The sequence below is a fragment of the Euleptes europaea genome, chromosome 18 (assembly GCF_029931775.1).
Source record: "Euleptes europaea isolate rEulEur1 chromosome 18, rEulEur1.hap1, whole genome shotgun sequence".
Classification (NCBI taxonomy): Eukaryota; Metazoa; Chordata; class Lepidosauria; order Squamata; family Sphaerodactylidae; genus Euleptes; species Euleptes europaea.
This window is the reverse complement of record NC_079329.1, coordinates 439,042-459,101: the sequence shown is the minus strand read 5'-3', so window position 1 is coordinate 459,101 and position 20,060 is coordinate 439,042. Positions and strand designations below refer to the sequence as shown.

Sequence of the window (20,060 nt, the reverse complement as noted above, 5' to 3'; positions counted from 1 at the left end):
CAGCCTGTTTCACCTGTCTCAAGAGCACCCCTCTTCTGCCACATCCTCCTTTGGCTCACCCCCTTCTCCCTGCTCAGGTTCCTCAGAGCTCATCCAGCCACTCTCGCTCTCCAGGGCAAGAAGGATCTGGTTTACACCCCCACCCCAAGATTCTGCCCTGCAGCTCTCAGAAGCCGGTGGCGCTCGACCCCTAAAGCAACGCTCCCCGCTGAAAGAGAGAGACAAAATTCACAAATGTATTTACTGTATATGTTTATAAGCAGGAGAGATCCAGCATCCTACATGGGAACTCCAAAGTCGAGGTAGCTGAACCGCTGCCTCCGACTCGGAGCCCATCATGCTGAAGTTTTGCCTGCAATGCAGGGGCAGCGTAGTTGCCTCTGGCAACCTGCCGAGGCAGCTGGGGAGCACCAGAAAACATGCAGGAGAGGTGAGGCCTCTTCAGAAACGGAGCCAGGAGTTGGGCCACTTGATCAGCACCAGAATGGGGCCGGGGAGGGCTAAGACCCGCTGTAGAGAAACACCCGACACATTGCCACGGGTGCCAGTGCCGGGGCCCCACTAGCCAGTGGGAGCCAGGTGAGTTGTTGTCAGAAGCATCAGAACCAAAGCTCCTGGGACTTCCGGTAGAGAGCTGATCCCAGCAAGATGTCCCCCGAGATCTCTCGAGGGAACCAAGAGGTGTTCTGAATTGCCCCCCCCCAAAAAAGCCCCAACTCTGATCCTAAATAGTGGATCGGAATGCAGGCAACCCCCTGCTGCCGAAGAAGAGCGGTTTGACCCCACCCCCCTCCCACAAGAGCGGCTTGATGTGGAGGAGGGTCGGTTGAAGTCCCGCCGGCCGAGGACGAACTCCACCGCCAAGAACAACTCATGGATTTAGGCTGCGATCTCCTCTATCTTATACCGAACATCGAACAAGCTAACAAAAGAGAACCCCGGTTTCCACCATCCGAGTAAGTTACATGAACTCCTTTTGTCAACTAATCCGATTTTGAATGACTGGAATTTTTTAAAATCGGCTAAAGACTCTGCAACCCATCACCCAGGATTTTAAGTGATCTTCCGACTAAAAAGACTATTTAAACTAAAAACTGAATTAGCAGGCAAACAAAACAATCAGAAAGAACTGAGTGGCATAAATAGCTACTAATCTGCGGCTGTGGCGTAGAAGGGGAGAGGAGAAATATTTCGCTTTCGATTCTCCATTCCTTTACCTTAGGAGAGTCCTCCAGCCACATTGTCATTCAGGAAGTGGCTTCTCTAGGAAGACAGGAAATCATTGTGGGCTGCTGGGCCGGATGTGCCCCGCTCAGTGTAGCAGCAAAATAAGTCCTACCTTCTTTAATCATAGAGTGGGAGCGACGGAAAGCCCACTGTCTCACAACTCCTGGTATACTTCCTAAAACAAGCTCCAAAGCCAAGCCAGAGCCTTCTAACAACTTAGTAGCTTTTTTGCACTGAGCTGCCTGCTTACATTTAACTTACCAGTTTGGAAAATATAGAAGCCACAGACAATCATGGAAAGTAATTATCAAAAGATACAGGAAATGTTGGCCATGCAAACTGAATTATTAAAGAAGAAGTTTGAACAGGTCTCCATGCAACAAGAACAATCAGCTACACAAATGACTGATTATTAATCAAAAACTTGATGGCATAATAAATGAGATCAAGGAAATGAAAGATCAAATTACAGCAATGAAAAATGGCATGAATAAGATGGAACTTTCAGTTAAAAACAATACTGAAGAATTGAAAGGAGTCAAAATGGACATGAAATCTCAAGCTCAACAAATTGAAGCATTATGTCTCCAGGAAGAGCGAGTGAAGGACCAACTAGCTGTTTTGGACCTGCAACAGAGAGAATCTAACCTGCGCATACGCAATTTGCCTGAAAGACTAGGGGGCACTAGAGAGACCATCATAAGATCACTTGCTGATATATTTCATTTAAATGAACAAGAATTAAATGATGCAATAAACAAGATATATAGAATCCCCTTGTCAACTCGAGTACAGAAAACAACAGCCTAGAGAGATATTAGTCTCTTTCTTTGACATCAGGATGAAAAATATCATTATGAAACTTCATTTGGAGAATCATCTAAGTGTAGATGATACACCGTTAATCATTCTCAAGGACATTCCTCATCGCCTGATTGAAAAGAGAGCCATCTATAAAGACTTTGCTGAGACACTAAGAAAAAAGGGAATAAAATACAGCTGGCTGTTACCACAAGGACTTACCTTTACTTACAAACAAGCTAAACATGCCATCAATTCATTGGAAGATATCAAAAACTTTTTGACAAGAAATAATGAGCTGTCAGACCAGACTACAGGTACACAAAAAGAAGAATCGACAGCCCAAGGAGCAATGGGTAAAGATTGTAAACAGGCGACCACTTCAAGAAAGAATGCAGATGGCAACAGAAACTCCAGACAGAAGAAAAAGTTTAAAAAGAAGGGTTAAGAAAGCCGGAAGAATATCAATTTGACTCTTATATGGGAAAGGGGGGTAGAGGAAAAATGATATCAACTTAATTTTCTACTTGGGGGTATATAAAGTTTTTTAAGATCTACTCCATTCTTTATGACAGAGATGAGTGACTGGAGAAAATTATGCTAATGAGTTTTGTTATGTCTCTGTTTTCATTTTTAAAATGATTTTCTTCTTCTTTTCTCTTTATTATTAATATTATATTATTATTGCTTAGCGAAACGTATTAAATAAGGGGAAAGTATAACATTAAAATAATGATTTATAAGGATTAGAAAATACTAACACAAAGGAGACCAGATATGTGAAGGGAGGGAAGAAGTCAGTGGGGAAGTCAACTATAATTAATTATTGGTTCTTGTAGGTTATCCGGGCTGTGTAACCGTGGTCTTGGAATTTTCTTTCCTGACGTTTCGCCAGCAACTGTGGCAGGCATCTTCAGAGTAGTAACACTACTACTCTGTCCTTCAGTGTTACTACTCTGAAGATGCCTGCCACAGTTGCTGGCGAAACGTCAGGAAAGAAAATTCCAAGACCACGGTTACACAGCCCGGATAACCTACAAGAACCAATGAACTCTGACCGTGAAAGCCTTCGACAATATAATTAATTATATTTAATATCGAAGACATACACCTAATATTTTTTTAATTTTTTATTGATTCAAAGATTGGTATATAGGATGTATTGTCAAATGACATATATAGTAATTATTGAAAAATAATAAAAATATATATTAAAAAAAAGAAAAGAACCAAAGCTCCCGGCATCCCTCAGGACAGGTTGAGGCCTGTTCAAAGGTGTAGTGCAGGGGTCCCCAAACCTTTCTGAGCCCACGTGCACCTTTGGAATTCTGACACGTGTTGGTGGTGGGCGCAGCCACAAAAGGGCCGCCACAGAAAGCTGAGCCGGCCACAGAATGGCTGCTGTCGCCTGCGTTCATCACACAGTGAAGACACCTGGGCTGTGGTGGCAGCTGCTGCTAAAGCAACATTTTAAAGTCTGCTCAGCCAATCAAATCTCCAACGGCCAATCAGAAGCCTTGCTGGGCAAAAGCCCCACCTGGCCCTTCCTACGTTCTAAAAACACTGGGTGAGAGCTAAGAAAGGTGTCAGTGGGGGCCATGGGGGCTCCAGGCACCCCCCCTTGGGGGACCCTGGTGTAGTGTTAACATATTTTTGAAAATGATTCTAAAATAGGAGCCCCCACAGAAGAGTTGTGGAGGAAGGTTGGTCCCACTGTGTTGGGGTATGGAGTGTAACGGGGGTAGCAGGCTGCTAGGGGCCCCCCCAAACCTTCCCTCCAAACTCCTGGAAACCCCGAGGGCTTGGGGAGGTGTGACTGCCCCTTGCACTGGGAGAACAGGGTCAGTCTTGGATTGGACTGCACTGGCACTGGAAAGGGAGCGGCAGCACCAGGCCTCACCCAGAAGACAAGGGACAGAAGGGTTGTTATTGCTTTTAGGACAGTTCATTAGTGGTCTTTGGGTGGGGGGCTGCCCCACCATCTTCTTCCTGAGGCTGGCTGAGGGGGTGATGCGAAGATGGTCGGGGCAGCATAGCTTGCCTCAGACTGCTGCATTCCCAGAGCTGACCTCGCCCTCTTCTGTGCCGTGGGCCCCGCCCCACATCCCTTCATGTCCACACCACGGTGGGGATCATGCCCTCTTTGCTGCTGAGGGCAGGCAGGAGAGACTCCTCAGCCAAGAAGTCCAGGGGGAACTGAACCAGGTGTCCCCGCACCTGTTGCAGGTTCTCACGGGCGAGGTTGGGGCTGACGGAAGCCAAGTTCTCCACGCTGGCGTAATCCCGCAGAGCCCGGAGCGACCGCACAGCGTTGCTGGGAAGGCAGCGGAAAACCTGCCCGGCCAGAGACGGGAGAAAAAAGGGGAAACCCCACCGTTAGGCTGCAGGGGAGAGCTCAGCTGAGAATTGGGGGCTGGGCTGATCCCAGGGCGACCCCCAGCTGCTCACTCAGGGAGGCATGGGTCACTGCCACGGCGTCACAGCCCAGAGCGATGCTCCAGCCTCCCCAAAGGGAGAAGCAGCCAGTAGCTCAGAATGGGACCCCTTGAAAGAGGCGCAGTGCCTAGCTTGGGGTCTTCATCCTCATCGGGACACCCCCCGTCTGGTAGGACAGAACAGGAGTTAAAGGATGTTAACTCATGTTAACTTGAAGATTCCCAAGACACAAGGGATGCCTTTGGGATTATGGAATGATTACGGAGCAACCTCCCCCAGGGAGGGCCCCCCCGACCTCTCCCTCCCCAGCTTCAGGAGGCAGGCTGCAGAGGGCTTTGACTCAGTTCCCTGGCAGGCCTGAGTTGTAATTTTAAATTTTGGTTTCTATGTTCTTACTGTACATTATTTTATGTGTCTTATCTACCGTATGTTTGTATGCCACCTTGAGCTACAAAGGAAGAAAAGCAGCTGATAATGTTTTAAATAAATAATAAAATTTTGGGGTATAATGGACCAATGGCAAGTAGGCAATGGGGGGGGGAGGGTTTCTGTGCTCATGGCGATTACTGCAGGATTTCGGAATCACAGCTCCCCCTCTCCCCCAGCTGTCCTTTTACTTTCCGTCTGCCTTTACTGAGCAGGAATGAAAGCAGGCCAAGGCAGGTGGGGCTGTGGCTCAGTGGTAGAGCCTCTGCTTGGCATGCAGAAGGTCCCAGGCTCAATTCCCAGCATCTGCAGTTAAAGGGACCAGGCAAGGAGGTGATGTGAAAGACCTCTCTCTGCCTGAGACCCTGGAGAGCGGCTGCCGGTCTGAGTAGACAATACTGACTTTGATGGACCGAGGGTCTGACTCAGTAGAAGGCAGCTTCATGTGTTCAGAACGGTGCCTGAAGGATGTGCAGCCGGGTGCATGGCCGTGTGAGACACAGCGATGCCCATGCTCCCGACTTGCAGTGTCCCCCCCACCCCACAAAGCCCTCATCTAAGTCTCTCACATACCTGCTCGTAGAGGTTTGCATTGCTTACAGCGGTGGCTTGCCAGACCTCACGGAAGAAGTGATCGCTGATTGGATCTTGAATGTTGACACCAAGGTCAGGGGTCACACCCAGAATACACCTGCAATTAAGCCAGACAAAGATGGGTTTGGGCCCAGAAGCAATGGCAGTCGGAAACCGCTTTTCTGTGTCCCAATTCCTGACCCCCATTTTCTTCCTCAAAGCTTGAACCGAGTGGGAGGGGCCCCCTTCCCAGAGACAAATGTCTTTGCGTGGAAGGAGAGGCGACTGAGGGAGCCCAGCCACCGGTCAGTGCTACAGAGTGAACGTCACTCGAAGGGTGGAAATCGGGGCCTCCGGGGACCCAACAGATCCAGATGGGAGAGATTCCTCAATGGCCACTAGACGTGGATGGCTGAAGGGAGCCTCCACGTTCAGAGGAAGAATCCCCCATGCCAGGAGGCGACGTCTGGGGAAGGCCTTGGCCTCTGGGCCCTGTTCCCTGGCCCTCCAGGCCACTGGTTGGCGGTGGTGTGAAGAACATAGTTGCAGAACTGGATGGACCGCTGATAACACCTGACAGGGGTTTTCTCATGACAACTAGCAGCAAGTTCAGAAGGGACACGGGGAGATCCTGACAATGTTATCATTCACTTGTGGAATCCTTCACATCGCCCAATCTAGGAAAGCGTGGCCGCTGGCGTAGGAATCTTGAAATGCACGGAGGAGAGGAAGATCCCGCCGGTGGCAGCCAGCCGGAAAGCGGAGCCTCTGGGTCCGGATGCCCTCCCTCCCTCCCCAACGCCGCTTGCTCTCACCGGAAGCAGTCCAGGCGCAGGCTCAGAGCAAACTTCCCCGCCTGGTACTCCTGCCCGTCCATGACGGACACCACCAACTCTTGGTCCTCCACCAGGACAGCCAGCTCGCTGTCCCGCTCTCCCAGCAGGCTCCGGTCATTGATGTTGGCTGAGCCTACGGACAGAAAGGGGCAGCGGTGCTGGAGGCTGGCCGGCAGAAGCCACAACCGCCGACACCTTCAGGGCTCAAGGGGGGTGGGGGTGGAGGGAGGCTCCTCTCCTGTGGGGGTCCTTACCAATTATGGCCCGTCGGTCATCAGCAATGAGCAGCTTGCTGTGGATGTAGACCAGTTCAGTGGTCAGCTGGCCCCGCAGCTGGCCGTGCGTCCGCAGCCCACAGAAAGAGATGTAGTTCTTCCAGTCCTCTCCCACTTTTTTGGGGGGTGGGGGAGAGAAAAAGGGAAGGAGCAGCATGTCAGCCGGTTCCCCCCCCCCCCGGGCTCGTCCGAATGGCCTCTTCACGGAGACTCAAGGGACGTGTGAACCCCACAACTCGCAGTAATTTGGAACGGGAGATGGGAAAAGTACCTTTCCGGGGGGAGGGGGGCTCAGCCAGGCCTTCTGAGCTGTCTGTCATCCAATTCTCAAGACCCCTCCGTTTCCCCCCTCTTAGGAGAGGGACCCCCCCACCCATCTGCATATGTTGGGTCTTGCCAGAGGGACTGAATTCCCACCTGTGTGGTGTGGGGAATATTCTGCCCCCCATAGCCCCCCCCCCACGCTTACTGACGGCCTGCAGGCGACTGACGATGGAGGAGTCCCCACGACAAAGGGTCCTGCAAAGGGGTAAAGGGCGGGGGGTCATTTGGGCCTTCCCAAATATTAGGGGGGGGGAATTTTTTTTACAGTAAGAGTTGTTCGGCAGTGGAATCGGCTGCCTGGGGAGGTGGTGAGCCCCTCCCCCTCGCTGGCCGTCTCCAAGCAGAGGCTGGACAAACACTTGCCAGGGATGCTCTAGGCTGATCCTGCATTAAGCAGGAGGTTGGACTAGATGGCCCCTTTCAACTCTATGATTCTATGATTCCAAAATGCATCTCCGTCCCCACCCCAGGCATTTGGTCCCTTGCGGGCAACAATATCCCAGCTTGCCAGTTCCCCCCCCCCCCAAAGCAACAGAGAGGTGCACCAGCCGGAGTCACCCCACAACTATGGGACTCGCTCACCCCTCCCCTGGGAGTTTCACGGAGCCTCGGAGGGAGCGATGCCCCTGCGGTGTCTCTCGCTGGGTCCAAGGGGGAGATGCAGAGAGCAGCAGCCGTGGCCCCCTGTTGCTTGCCTCCCCCTGGGCTCTGTGCTGCCTCCCTCCCTCCCCATGCTTATTTCCTCCCCCCACTGCCCAACTCACCGGTAGGTGAAGTGTAAGATGGCTTGGATGGAGTTTCCGCCCCCGCGGGCCATGTCCCCCTCAAAGCCCGGCAGGAGGGGGAGCAGGACGTAGACGCGGAACGGCCTCTGCTCTCTGTGGGGAGGAAATGGGGGTGTGTGGGGGGGTCAGGGAGTCCAGCATGCGCAGAGGACCTGTCCTCTCGGGGCTGAAACAGGAACTTGGGCTAACTCTCTGGTTTGTATGTTATTTTCACTGTCATGCTTCAGACACGAGACAAGATGCAGTGATCGCTCCAGCAGCCAAGAGGTATACTGCCTCTGGCCAGGCAGGTTCCATCCTAGTTAACAGCAGCTCCCGCAAAAGTTTGTCCTGTCCTTTATTCTAAAGCCAAATGAGACAGCAGCCTTCACCCACATCCCATGTATCAAAATTCTGCCTTGTGTAAAGAAGGTCCTTCCTTCTGCGGGGCTCGAACCTCCTGCTCCTGTAGCTCACCTGCTCCGTCGGTTAGCTTTCATAACAACAGCTGGTTTTGGGGAGACATGGAATGAAGGCTGCAGATGAGAGAGCCTCTGAGTATGCACAGAGTGGCTTCCCCTCACTAAGGAGACATCACAGCCTGGCTGAGCTGAGGGTCGGGGTCTACCCCCTGCCAATGCCGGACTGACCTGTGAGCGCGCAGCACTCGGCTGGCGACGGCGTCCCCCACGGTGTTATACACACAGCGCCTGTCTGCGCAGCTGATGAAGAACTGGTTCTGGAAAGGGGGGGTGCCAAAAGGGAGAGTGCATGAGCAACCCCCACCCCAAGGAATCAAAACCAGCACACCCCTGCCCCAAATCAGGACTTGCCTCAGGGCCCATGCGGAGCACAGTGTGGCAGCTAAGAGGGCCCCCGAGCAAGCGCAGAGTGCTTTTCTTGCTCCACTGCGCAAGCCATCGCCTCCCCACTGGTCCCACACCTGCCGGCCCCCTACCTCAATGTACAGGTAATGCTGGCTTTCCTCAATGACACTGAGGTAGGCTCGGTAGATGGAAGACTCGTTGAGGCCGGCTGACCAGCGATCCACCGAACGCAACACCTGAGGAGGACACACGCGGCGGCTGCTTGTTTTCCTTCCAGCAGGTTCCTAGTCCTTATAGCCCCAAAGGTGAACGCAGTTCCTATGGAAACCTGAGGACTTGGGGCAGGGATGGGGGCCAGGGGGGTGGGGCTTCACTGCTCTGGAATGCGGCGTGCCCTTCCCCACCGCTGCTGCTGCCCCCCCCCCCAAACTCCGGCATGCTTTGAGGACTGGGACCAGAGGCGAACACGCAGCACGAGCCACGCTGCCTTGCTGCCCCCCTGCCTCCCAGCGCCCTCTGCCTGCTGCCCCCACCCCAAGAGTCCCTTTGCCTCGTCCCTTATTTTAGTTCCTTTAAATGAAATGTTTTTGGCTGTGTCGTTCACTGACTTGCGAGACTTCAGGAGGACAGAGCTGGGGGGGGGAAGTGGTGCGGGGTGGGGCCTGCTTGGATGAGGACCAGGATGGGCCAGAGGCTGCCGGCTAACCTTATGGGGTCGCATGGCCGGAGCCCGGAGCTGAATGGACCACACAGCCTGGCCAGCACTGCGGAGCCTTTAGGCAGGACTCAGCTGGCGCGTGGATGCCTTTGCCCCCACTCCCGGGGCAGCCGCCCGGTAGGATCTGCCCCGGTCAGTGCCAGGGCTACGAAACCTCCCCGCAAGCCCTGGCCTCAGCCGTAAAGTCTGAGTGTGGAGGGGTTGGGGAGCGAGCTCTGGATGTTCGTGAATAAATTAAGGAACTGGGACATTAAGCCCCCCCCCCACGGGGCCCCCTTTCTCACTTGCCTCTGTGCTCCCCCTCTCACCTGGACACTGGCAGTCTGAGCACCTGGCACAAGGAACGGCAGGGGCGGAGTCACTCGGGGGGACTTAGGCAGCAGGTAAGGATAGTCGGGCCCTTTATACTTCGTCTTCATTATCTGAGGGAAGAAACAGGGAGCCATGCATCTTCAGACACCCCCCCCACTCCCCGTGCACAATTTCTAGCCCCCTCCCCAGTTCACAAATCAGGGAAAAGGTCTCTTTCCTTTCTGGTCCTGGCCCTGGCCACTCAGGCTGGGGCCTCCCTGAAGCTCAGGAAAGGGGACTAGTTTCAAGCATATGGTGGTGGTGGTGGGGGGGAACAAAGCAGTCTGCAAAGCAGAATTGTGTTTCTCCCCCCTCCTCTCCCCTCCCCCCGGCCACTCACCTTTGTGAAGTTCCAGCGCTGGACAAAGTGGCGGGCGACATCGTGCGCGGCCAAACCATGAATGGCCACCCCCACGTCCCGCCAAGGCATTCGAGGAGTCTGGTGCCTGTCAATAAAATCTGTTCCCCACCACCACCCAACAACAAAGCTCCTGAGGACCAGTTGTGGGGCCAAGCCCCCCTTTCTCCTCCCCCCCTTCAGGAAGGCGAGGCTGGCCGGGGGGGAGAGGAAGAGCCGGCTGGGATCCTGGCCCGACCCGGTTCCATCCTGGCTTGGCTGCCGACTGCAGGTCGGCTCGGAGGAGGCCAGGCCCAGGCTCACGTCCCCTCTCCAAGCGCGTGCACCCCAGCCCCCCAGAGGGGAGCAGTCCGGCCCAAGGGTCCCCCCGCCCCCGCTCACCTTCAAAGGGCTTGTCCAGCTGCACCCAGTCTTTGGCGATGAGGTTGCCGTAGTCCTTGCCCAGCCAGAGGCGCTGGTTGGCGGCCAAGTCAAAGGGGGCATCCTGCCCTCCAGGTGGGGCAGCCCCACCCTGAGAGAGACACAGGGTCAGGAGGAAGCCAGCCACACCCCTCCACGGAGAAGGGAACGGAGCAGGAAGAGGGACGGCGAGAGAAAGAGGAAGGCCAGTCAGAGACAGCAGGAGAAGAGCGAGCCGCAAGGAGGGCGAGGGAGCAGGCCAGGCCAATCGCCTCGAAGCTCATTGGCCGAGCACTGCTGTGATGTCACAGAATGTTGGTCATGGGAGCAGCAGCTGCGAAAGAAGTCACGGAAGAGGTCAGTTTGGAGAGAGAAGCTGTGAGAGAGTCCGGCCGGCAGGCAAGGGGGAGGAAGAAGGCAGTGGCCTGCAAGACGAGCGGGGCGGGCAGAGAGGGCTCCCTCACCTTAGGCCTGTCATCACCATCCAGGTCTGCAATACGGTAGTCGTGGGTGTCCCAGCGCCCGTAGGCCAGATCCAGCCCCCCCAGGAAGGCCACCGATTGATCCACCACCACCAGCTTCTCGTGGTGGGCCCACAGGACGACAGTGGAGGAGACGTGGTCAGGGTGGCGCATGACCTGAGGCAGGGTGGAGAGCCAGAAAGCGCTGAGGGCAGCTCAGCCTCGGGGTTATGCAGCAGGCCCCAGGCCGCATGGAAGCCCCCGCTGCTGCAAGGGAGCTGCTGCTGTGACCAGAATCTGGTCGTCAGCGGAGTAAGAACAAAAGTTCCAGGGACAGGGGCTCCAGTTCAAGGACCCCAAGAAGGGCCAGGGGTAGCAGCAGCCCCAGGCTCTCAGGGGGAAAACGGGAGCACCTCGCCCAGGGGAGCGAGGCCAAGGGTGCCAGCCGGGGCCTTGGGGGAGGCCACGGGCTACGGGGGCCTCACCTTGATGTTGGGGTGCAGCAGCTGCAGGGCCCTCTTGCTGTAGCCACTGTTGATGCCCAGGGCCAGCTCCACCTCCTTGAAGAGCAGGATGCAGATGCACACCCCCTCCTCCTGCAAAAGGCCCCGCGGTCAACATGGGCAGGACCCCCGGGAGACCCCAGCCCCACAGGAGGGAGCCGCCTCACTGACCGCTTTGTGCTTCAGGAGGAGGTCCAAGCGCCAGTCGTCTGTCTGGGCCGGGCGCTTCAGGTAGATCTCCGGGCTGAGCCTGCAAAACACGTCAAGACCGGCTCTGCATTTCAATCACTACGGCCACGATATCATCGGCTTTGACGCCCTGCCCGTCTCCCTGGGACTGCTGCTTCCATGGGGACCCTGCTACATATCCCCCTCTCTTCAAAAGGTAGCCAGAGAGGAGGCCGGGCTCCAAAAGGGCAGTCTGGCCCAGAGGATGTGGCAGGCAGCAGCCCGACCCACTTCCCACCACTGCTCACTTTCATGCTGGGAGAAGCTCCACCGGCCCAATCCCCGCTTGCCGGGCAGCAGAAGAGCTCTGCCACAGCGGCCTTTCTCATACACCGGTTCCTCACTGGAACAGGCTTCCTCAGGAGGTGGTGGTGGGCTCTCCTTCCCTGGAGGTTTTTAAGCAGAGGCTACATGGCCATCAGTCAGCAATGCTGATTCTGTGACCTTAGGCAGATCGTGAGAGGGAGCCTCCCCATTCAGAGGCAGTATAGCTCTGAATCCCCAGGGGAAGGCCTCAGCCTCTGGGCCCCGTTTGTTGGGCCCTCCAGAGGAACTGGTTGGCCGCTGCGTGAGACGGGACGTTAGACTGGATGGACCAGTGATCAGATCCAGCAGGACTCTCCTGACATCCTTATGTGCTGGCGGGGGTGGGGGTGGGGTGCTGACACTCACCACCAGTCTGCAATGAAGATCTCTTCCTTGGCCTTCAGCAGAGCGTCCGCCACAGCAGCAAAATATCCAGCACCATTTACAAACCTGCACGGTTGGGGGGGGGGGAGAGGTGAGAAGGAGGAGCAGGAACCCCCTCTGCCCTAGCCCATCCAACTCAAAGCCATACTCGCCAGTGGGCAGGGGTCTCCGTGCGCACAGGGGCAAACCCCTGGTGGCGATGCAGCCGCAGGAAGTTGCGCCCTTTGTTCTCTGCCAGGTCGGAGATCTCCTGAGCCCACCAGCAGGCCTGGCGGTAGCTGCTGCACTTCAAGATCAGCGACCTGGGCGGGATGGGGGGGGGGAAGAGGAAAACAAGGGTCTGGCATCTGCTGCAGCTGCCTTCTACGCAGCGCCCAGCCAGAGGCACCCCCACCAGCACCCTGACCTGCAAGTGTTGTCGACCCGGACCCCGTATTTGGTCTCGGTGGGCTTCTGGCCCACTTGGATGTTGAATCCCGGGTCAAAGAGCAGCACGCAGGAGATGTGTCCCGAATCCGGCTTCAGGTACAGAAGGAAGGAATCCTTCACCACCAGCCACCTGAGGGGGCCAAGGAGGACGGTCAGGTTGGAACCCAGGCCAAGTCCTCACTCTCCCCCCACCCACACGGCTCTGGGGACGCGCACCTTTTTGACCAGCGGTAGCAGAACTGGTGGCGCCCAGTGCAGTTCAGACCTGGGATCCGGTGTCCCCCGGACCGCTTCAGGATCATGCCTTCCCTGGCGAGAGAACAGGGGCTTTTCAGTTACATGGCTCAGGAAACCAGAGGGGGGGGGGGAAGAGAGGAGACGGCTTCTACCCAGAGGGACGGGGGAGTCTGAGCAGATTCTGTAGTTCGGGGGCCTCGGCACCAGACATGAAATGTGACTCTGGCACCCTGAGAATCCAAAGAAAAGGCAGGCTCCTAGCCCTTTGCGGTGTGTAGCAAAGAAAGAGGGCCGTGGCTCAGTGGCAGAGCATCTGCTTGGCACGCAGAAGGTCCCCAGTTCAATCCCCAGGGGCATCTCCAGTTAAAGGGACTGGGCATGTAGATGATGCGAAAGACCGCTGCCTGAGACCCTGGAGAACTGCTGCTGGTCTGAGCAGACAATATTGACTTTGATGGACCAAGGGGGGTCTGATTCAGTAGAAGGCAGCTTCATGGGTTCGTGTGTTCAAGAGGTATCTGCTACTACCAGCCATGGAAAGGCAACATGGCGGGCCAGGGCAAGGCAGGAGAGCAACTGCCTAGCACTGTGAAGTTTCAGAAGCTGGAGGGGGATCAGGGCAACACCCCTCTCCCCAGCAAGAAGGGCTCTGCTTTCTCTAGCAGAAGCAGAAGCTTTGCATTCACTAGCAAAGTATCCCTAGCAGGGGTGGCTGTGGGGTTGGGGACAGAGCAGGATTCGCTGGGCAATCCGTTCCCAAGACACCAGATTATCCACCAAGCACACAAGCCCAATGCGCCTGCAGCCCTTTTGCTTCATTCCTGAAAGTTCATTCTGCTTCTGAGACCCACAAGCTTTGGGAAACAGGGGACATTCCGCCGAGGGATGGAAACTGCACACAGACTGGTGGAGGGGGTGGGGTGGGGGCTGTGGCCACACACTGCAGAGATGGGATGGACCACAACACGCCCCCCCCCCCTGCACCTGAGAGGGTCCCCGACACAGCTGAGGTATTTTCAAGCTGACCTCCAGGAGGGCTAGAAACTCAACAGGCTAAAAGTCTTGCTGGGTCCTAAAGGTTCACGGCCGGGTACGCAGCTGCCATCACAAGGAGACCCCCCCCCCGACCTGGGGAGTGCTGCCCTCCCCTCTGCTGCCTCCAGAAGGGGAGGGGCCACCACATCTGAGCAGGGTCCCGTTTTACTCACAGCCCCTTGGGTCCCAGATCCGGAATGAAGGAGAGCTGGCTCACATCCAGGAACTCTGTCTGCCGGAGAAGGAAAGGAAAAGGTTACTGCTGGGGTGGCTCACAGCCGGTGGGGGGGCTGTATGTGGATGCTGCCTTCGCAGGCCCTTTCTCCCCCACCACGAAAAGAAAGGCAGCCGAGAAAGGGGGGCTTACCATCCCGTGGTAGTCCCGATACAGGCTTATCTCCAGTAGTGCATTGAGGTAGCTTTCGAGCTGTTTCTGTGGAGGAAGAAGCCCATATGAAGGGCCAGAGGACGGGGGCGGGGCAACATCTGCCCCCCTCCCCCAGCATCTTTTCTTTTCTGCAGACTGGCTGGGAGGTTCCTCCTGCTCACCTGGCCACTTTACAGAACCCAGGCTGCAGCTGCCGGTGCTTCGTTAGCAGCAGCTAAACGTTTAATTTATCTTACACAACGCTCTGCATCCCCTTCCTCTTCCCCGTGGGCATTCTGGGTGGCTGTTCTCAAAACGATCTGCTCCGGCCCGGCGGTCCCCCACCTCTTCCAGCCTGCCGGCACCCTTGGGATTCCCACAGGGCACGGAGGGGGCAGCTACAAAATGGCTGCCGCAGAAGGCGGAGCCAGCCACGAAGCCGCTGCCCCCGCTGACCTTCAGCCCCACAGTGATGATCCCCCCCAAAGCAACATTTTAAAAAACTGTACAGCCAATCAAACCCCCAATGGCCAATCAGAAGCCCTCTGCTGCGCAACAGCCCCACCTGGGCCCACCTGCTCGGCAGGCGCCAAGAAAGGTGTCAGCGGGTGCCATGGTGCCCAATGGCACCACGTTGGGGACCCCCTGCTCTAGAGTTAACTGAAGAGCATGGGCACAATTACTCCAGCAGCACTGTTGCTTCGCTCAAGGGCTACAGGGGCCCCCCCTCACTCACTGGCGCCCACCAATCTCCCCTGCCCCACCTGTTTGCTGGATGGCCGTCGGGAGCCCTCATCCCCACTCCCGTGGGGCAGAGAAGGCAACTCCAGGGATGTTCCTCCCAGCGGGGACCCCTGCAGAGCAAACCTGGAGGGAAAGAGAGCGGGAGGGGTAAGAACGCCCCAGGTTGTGTTCCCAAGGCCGTGCTTCTGGGGCAAAGCAGCGGGGCCAATGCCAGGGGTCGCGCCTTTGCCTACTCTGTCCCCTTCCCCAGCCCTCCTACTCACCGGGAGAGAGGGAGGATGGTGAGGAGAATCTTGTGCCTCATCAGCTCCCGGTGCAGCTCTTGGAAATGTCTGAACTTCTTTTTCATGGTCCACGTGAATTCGCCGTGGGTCAGCCGGAGGGAGTAGACCGTGTTGGGCCGCACCTGCCACAGGAAGAGGGAAGCCGCTGAGACCGGCCTCTCAGGGTATTCCAGCGGCCTTCACTGCTGTGTCATAGAACCATAGAGTTGGAAGGGGTCACCAGGGTCATCTAGTCCAACCCCCTGCACATTGCAGGAATTTTACAACTACCTCCCCCACACACCCCCAGTGACCCCTACTCCATGCCCAGAAGATGGTCAAGATGCCCTCCCTCTCATGAATTGCCTAAGGTCGTAGTGAACTGCCTAAGCGGAACAGTCTTCCTCGGGAGGTGGTGTGATCAGCTCCAGCGCGCCTTCAGTGACTGAATCACCCCCACTCCCCAAAGCACCCTCTTCTCCAAGACTCGCAGGTCGTGAGGCCGCCAGAGTGCCAAATGCTGAGTCCTGAGATAAGGGAGCTCCCTTTGGCACTAGAACAGGCATCAGTTCTAGACTTTCCTTTCCAGGCATGGAAGCATCCTGGAAGAAAAAAAACATTTCCAATTCTGCAGCAAATAGCTGGCATTTTGTTGGTGGTGTATTTAGACCGTTCCATAAATCGGGCAGTGCACGGGTATTACCAATCTGTAATCTCTGAGGTCAACCAATCTGGTTGTGAATGTGAATTTTTTAAAAAATCGAATCTCTCATTACTAGCATTTAATCTTTGCAGTTTCCTTTTCTGATGTTCTGAGGGCGCAACCCTCCAAAACGGAAGGAAATAACACTGAAAAGACTCCAGCGTTTTCAGCTGACCAGAGAATCCTCGCTGGGAGACGCCGCTGTGGAGAGAGCGGTCGCGGGCCAGACATATTGTCAGGATTGGTGCTATCCTAAAAGTAACACGAGCGACCCTGCTGGAACCAACCAGCCCCGTGAATTGCAGCATTTCAATGCTTCAGCAGCAGAAGAACCTGCAGAACTCTACAAAGGCCACAGAGGAATGAAAGCAAAGGTTTCTTCAAAGAACAGTCAACGGCACAAAACTATGTCTTTGAAGAACAACCCAAGGCAAGCGAAAAGAACACAAAAGGGGCAGAAGCGGAAATGAGCCACCCCTGAGGGATCAGGACGAACGGGGGGGGGGGGGTCAGGACGAACGGGGGGGGGGCATTCCACTCCGCCTCCCAGCCCGTCCTGTGATTTTCATTGCTTCCAGGATAGAGGGGATGATCAGCCAGCATCCGGCTTCAGTCCAGAGGAGTTGCCTCCTCTCAGCGGCATGCGTGGGCCAAGCATGTGACTCCAGCGTCACCGTAACAGGGCACAGTGGGGGAGGAGCTGTCCCCTTCAAAAGGACTGGGGCCTGCTCACAGGAAGGGCCAGGGGCATTTCTTTCCCCAGGACTGATCGCCAGACCAAGCAGAAGGTCTGGGATTCCTGGCAGCCGCTCTCAAGCCTCTCGCTCCTGACAGCTGACCAAGGAGCCGGGGGGGGGGGGGCAGGCGCTCCGCATCTTGACGCAGACAAGTGGTGCCCAGACAGAGAGGTGAGCTGCGTTGGCACCATTTCACAGCTCGCTCAGTGGCCTCGGGCAAAAATCTCTCATCTTGAGCCCCCTCCCAAACTCCACTAGGGGGATCATACTGGCCTACTTTGCAGGAACACTGAAAGTCTGAAGGTACCCATCCCCACTCCAGCATAAAACTCTCTCAGTGACCGTAGCCCAGTCACACTACCTCTCCGCCTAGCCTACCTCACAGAGCTGTTGTGAGAACAGAGTGGAGGAGGGGAGAGCTCCCTGTGTCACTTGGAAGAAAAGCAGGAGGCCACTGCTGGAGCCAGAACCCGGACCACCACGGGGCGGGCGGGCAGGCGGTCTTTTCCGGCTGGTCTGGATTGCAGGAGCGCCACTGACCAGGCCTCGGCCACACAAGCCAGGGCTGTTCTCCTGCCTCAGCCTGCAACGGCATGACCTGTGTGCCCAGCAGCGGTTGGTGCCACAGGTGGCGGAAACCTGGCCCAAGTCCACCTCAATGCGGGCGAGGGGCAGCGGCCTTCAGCACAAACACCCAGAGAGGCCTAAAGACATCCGTAAAGTCCCTTTGGTGCACTCAGGAAAGAAACCGGCACTTCCTTTCGAGCCAGAGCGGAGACTTCCTAGCCCAGCCACGCTGTCCAGGGTCGGTGCTTCCCTGAGTCAGCTTCCCTTGTCAGATGCCGTCTGAAACGAGGCCTTGAGTGTGACTCAGATGGGAAAGCGCCCAAGACACCCACGGGCAACCGTTGCCCCCCAGCAGGGAGAGGGGAGGCGTCTGGCTGAGTGAATCACAGCCACGCACACTTCCCCAGATGGCTTCCTCAGGCCTGAGACTGAATGCCTCCCCCTGCCAAGAGGACCCTCCTGCGACAGCGGGTGGATTTCTCAGCAGCCATCCCCGTTGGCCCGCCTTCTCCGAGCCTCACGCTGCCCGGTGGGATTCAGCAGGAGGGAACAAGATCCTAGGCCTCATGGGGAGCCATGGTGGCGGCGGCAGCCCTCCAGTGGTCCCTTCCTCCCACTCCGCTCTCTGCCTGACAAGTCACCGCCTGCCCGCCTGGACCACTGCCAGGGAGAGGCTTCCGCTAAGGCAGCTCCCGCCACCGTTGCTTCTGGGGCTGAGCACACCAAGCCCCCAGAGCGCCCCTCAGGGTGGGAGCCCTCCAAGAGGGCCACACCCCTCTCCACTCCACAGTGCCTCCCCCGTCAGTCCGAAGCTGCAGGACCCGCTGAGCAGGGAGCCTAAAGGGTCCCCTTCGCCACCTTCCGGTCTGCGCTCACCTTGGAGCCGGTGGTGTATCTCTCCGTCCCCTCCACCCGCACGGTGACGGGCACCCCTGGGAGGAAGAGCGGGCCCTGGGAGCGGAGCGGCTTGAGCGCGTAGACCCTCCGGAAGGGGTGCCGATCGCCTGGGAGAGACCAGAAGCAAGGGGCAGGAGCGTTGCAGGACTGCAGGGTGCCCCCCAGCACCCTTCTCCTTGCGCCCTCCTGCCTCCCCCGGGGACCAACCTGCATCCTCATTGGGCCGCAGGCCGTCCGTCTCCGTCGTTCCGCCACGAAGCTCCATGATGTCCGCGCTGTCCCCACCAGGGTGGGGGCTCTCCAGGGTCAGCATGGAGCCAGCCTGCTGGGGGGAGAAGCAGCAGGAGGAACTGGGCAGTGCCCTGCCCCCACTGAGAGCCAGAGGGAACCCCCCACCTCCTAACCCTGAAGGTTGAGGCAGAGGCCTCCCCACCCCACCCCAAAGGTCTGAACTCCCCCGCCCCCGCCTGCTCTGCTCTACCTGGGGGGGGGGGGAAGAACGCCTGGGTTCCAAGGAAGCAAGGGGGTTACCAGAAGGGGGTGGGGGGCTTGCTTCACTGTCAAGGGTTCCCTGGAGGGGGGGCACCCACAGAGACCCTCAGGCTAATGGAGATCTGGAAGCAGTTGCACTCCCTCACCCCCCACCCCTCAAGGACCAGGGGAAAGCCCCCCCCCCCCAAGAGAGCCAGGCCTGCAGCTGGGAGCTGCCGCTGGTTCCAGGCCACATGCTCGCCCCTCCCCGCCTTGACCTGGGCTGCTCCCTGAGCGGAAAGCAAAGCCCACCAAAGGGGGGCTTCTCCTCCGTGTCGGGCGCCAGCTTTAGGCACATTCACACGTGTGAAAACGGACGCAGCAGCAGCAGCAGCGACTCCGGAACAGTTCAGCTCCACGGTGGCCCCCGTGAGCCCCCTCCCTCCGTCCCCCCGTCCCCCGCAAGCCAGCGCCTTTCCCCGGCGGAAGGGGGCCGAGCGCGGCCCGGCGGGCTGCCCCTTCGGCGCGAGGCGGGCAGAGGAGCCAGCCGTCCGGCCTCACCTGCGCCGCTCCCTCCCTCCCTCCCTCCCTCCCTCCCTCCCGCCGGGCCGGGCCGAGCCGGGGCTGCGAAGCGACCCGCTCCGCCAGGTCCCCGGAGCCTCGCAGTCACCCGCCAGTCCCGAGAGGGGGAAGCGGCCCCGGGGGGGGGGGGCGGCGGCGAAACTCCTCCGAGGGAGCGCGGGGGGGGGGAGCCGGGCCCACCCCAATAACGGATGGGGGGGGGCTCACCTGGGCGGCGGCAGCAGCTCTGGGAAAAGGGAAGGAGGCGGCCGGGCGGGGCCGGGTCCCAAGCGCGGAACGGCCTGGCCCGGCCCGCCTCCCCGGTGCGGAGGGCCGGAGGGCCGGAGGGCGGGCCGCGACGAGCCCGGGAGCATGTGCAGAGCGCGCGACTGCGGGGCGCCCAGGGCAACAACGGCATTCATCTCCGGACTTTATTCCGCAGGTTGGAAACCTTTGCGGTTAAGAGCGCTTTGCGGAAGGCAGCGCCACGCGGGATTTGAACCCAGGGCCCTCCTCGCGAGCAAGCAGGGTTTGCTGATCCTCCTCGCAGGGGTGCCGAGGGCTGCTCCCCCGCCCACGCCGGGGCTGCCAGGTAGGGGCCGGGACCGGACCACGCCCGGCGGCCCCCTCCCCCCCATCCTGCCCGACCACCCCCAGCCGCGGGTTCGAGGCTGCCGCCGCTGGCCCAGGGACCTTCTCCCGGCACCAGCCGCCGCACAAGTCCCCAGGGCGGGTCTCCGCAGGTGCCCCTCTTGGGGGGCAGGGAGTTCGGCCAACCCCTTTCAGACCCCCCCCCCCACCCAAGAAGGCAGTTCGGAGCCAGGGTTGCTCTGCCCTGCCCTCGGGGTAGAG

General features: G+C 57.8%; 1 protein-coding gene across 1 annotated transcript; it reads right to left on the bottom strand.

The window, feature by feature from the left end:
• Positions 1 to 4,135: 4,135 nt before the first annotated feature.
• PLD2 (phospholipase D2) lies at positions 4,136 to 18,489 on the bottom strand. Its single transcript, XM_056863578.1, has 24 exons — positions 18,384 to 18,489; positions 18,156 to 18,283; positions 15,273 to 15,415; positions 15,030 to 15,132; positions 14,266 to 14,331; positions 14,072 to 14,130; positions 12,843 to 12,935; positions 12,604 to 12,756; positions 12,350 to 12,499; positions 12,180 to 12,263; positions 11,451 to 11,529; positions 11,262 to 11,372; positions 10,750 to 10,953; positions 10,298 to 10,400; positions 9,899 to 10,017; positions 9,516 to 9,629; positions 8,621 to 8,725; positions 8,313 to 8,401; positions 7,663 to 7,776; positions 7,044 to 7,093; positions 6,554 to 6,688; positions 6,279 to 6,432; positions 5,464 to 5,581; positions 4,136 to 4,362 (listed from the first exon to the last, which is right to left on the bottom strand). The coding sequence occupies exons 1-24, from the start codon at positions 18,487 to 18,489 to the stop codon at positions 4,138 to 4,140; spliced, it is 2,805 nt and encodes a 934-aa protein (XP_056719556.1). The 3' UTR covers positions 4,136 to 4,137.
• Between the last annotated feature and the right edge of the window lie 1,571 nt (positions 18,490 to 20,060).

Excerpts from the sequence above, each read along its gene's own strand:
- PLD2 (XM_056863578.1), bottom strand. The coding sequence starts at position 18,489 with ATGCTGACCCTGGAGAGCCCCCACCCTGGTGGGGACAGCGCGGACATC. Across the intron at positions 18,284-18,383 it reads GCGGCCCAATGAGGATGCAG|GCGATCGGCACCCCTTCCGG; the intron begins GTTGGTCCCCGG and ends GGTCTCTCCCAG. Across the intron at positions 4,363-5,463 it reads ATGCAAACCTCTACGAGCAG|GTTTTCCGCTGCCTTCCCAG; the intron begins GTATGTGAGAGA and ends CTGGCCGGGCAG.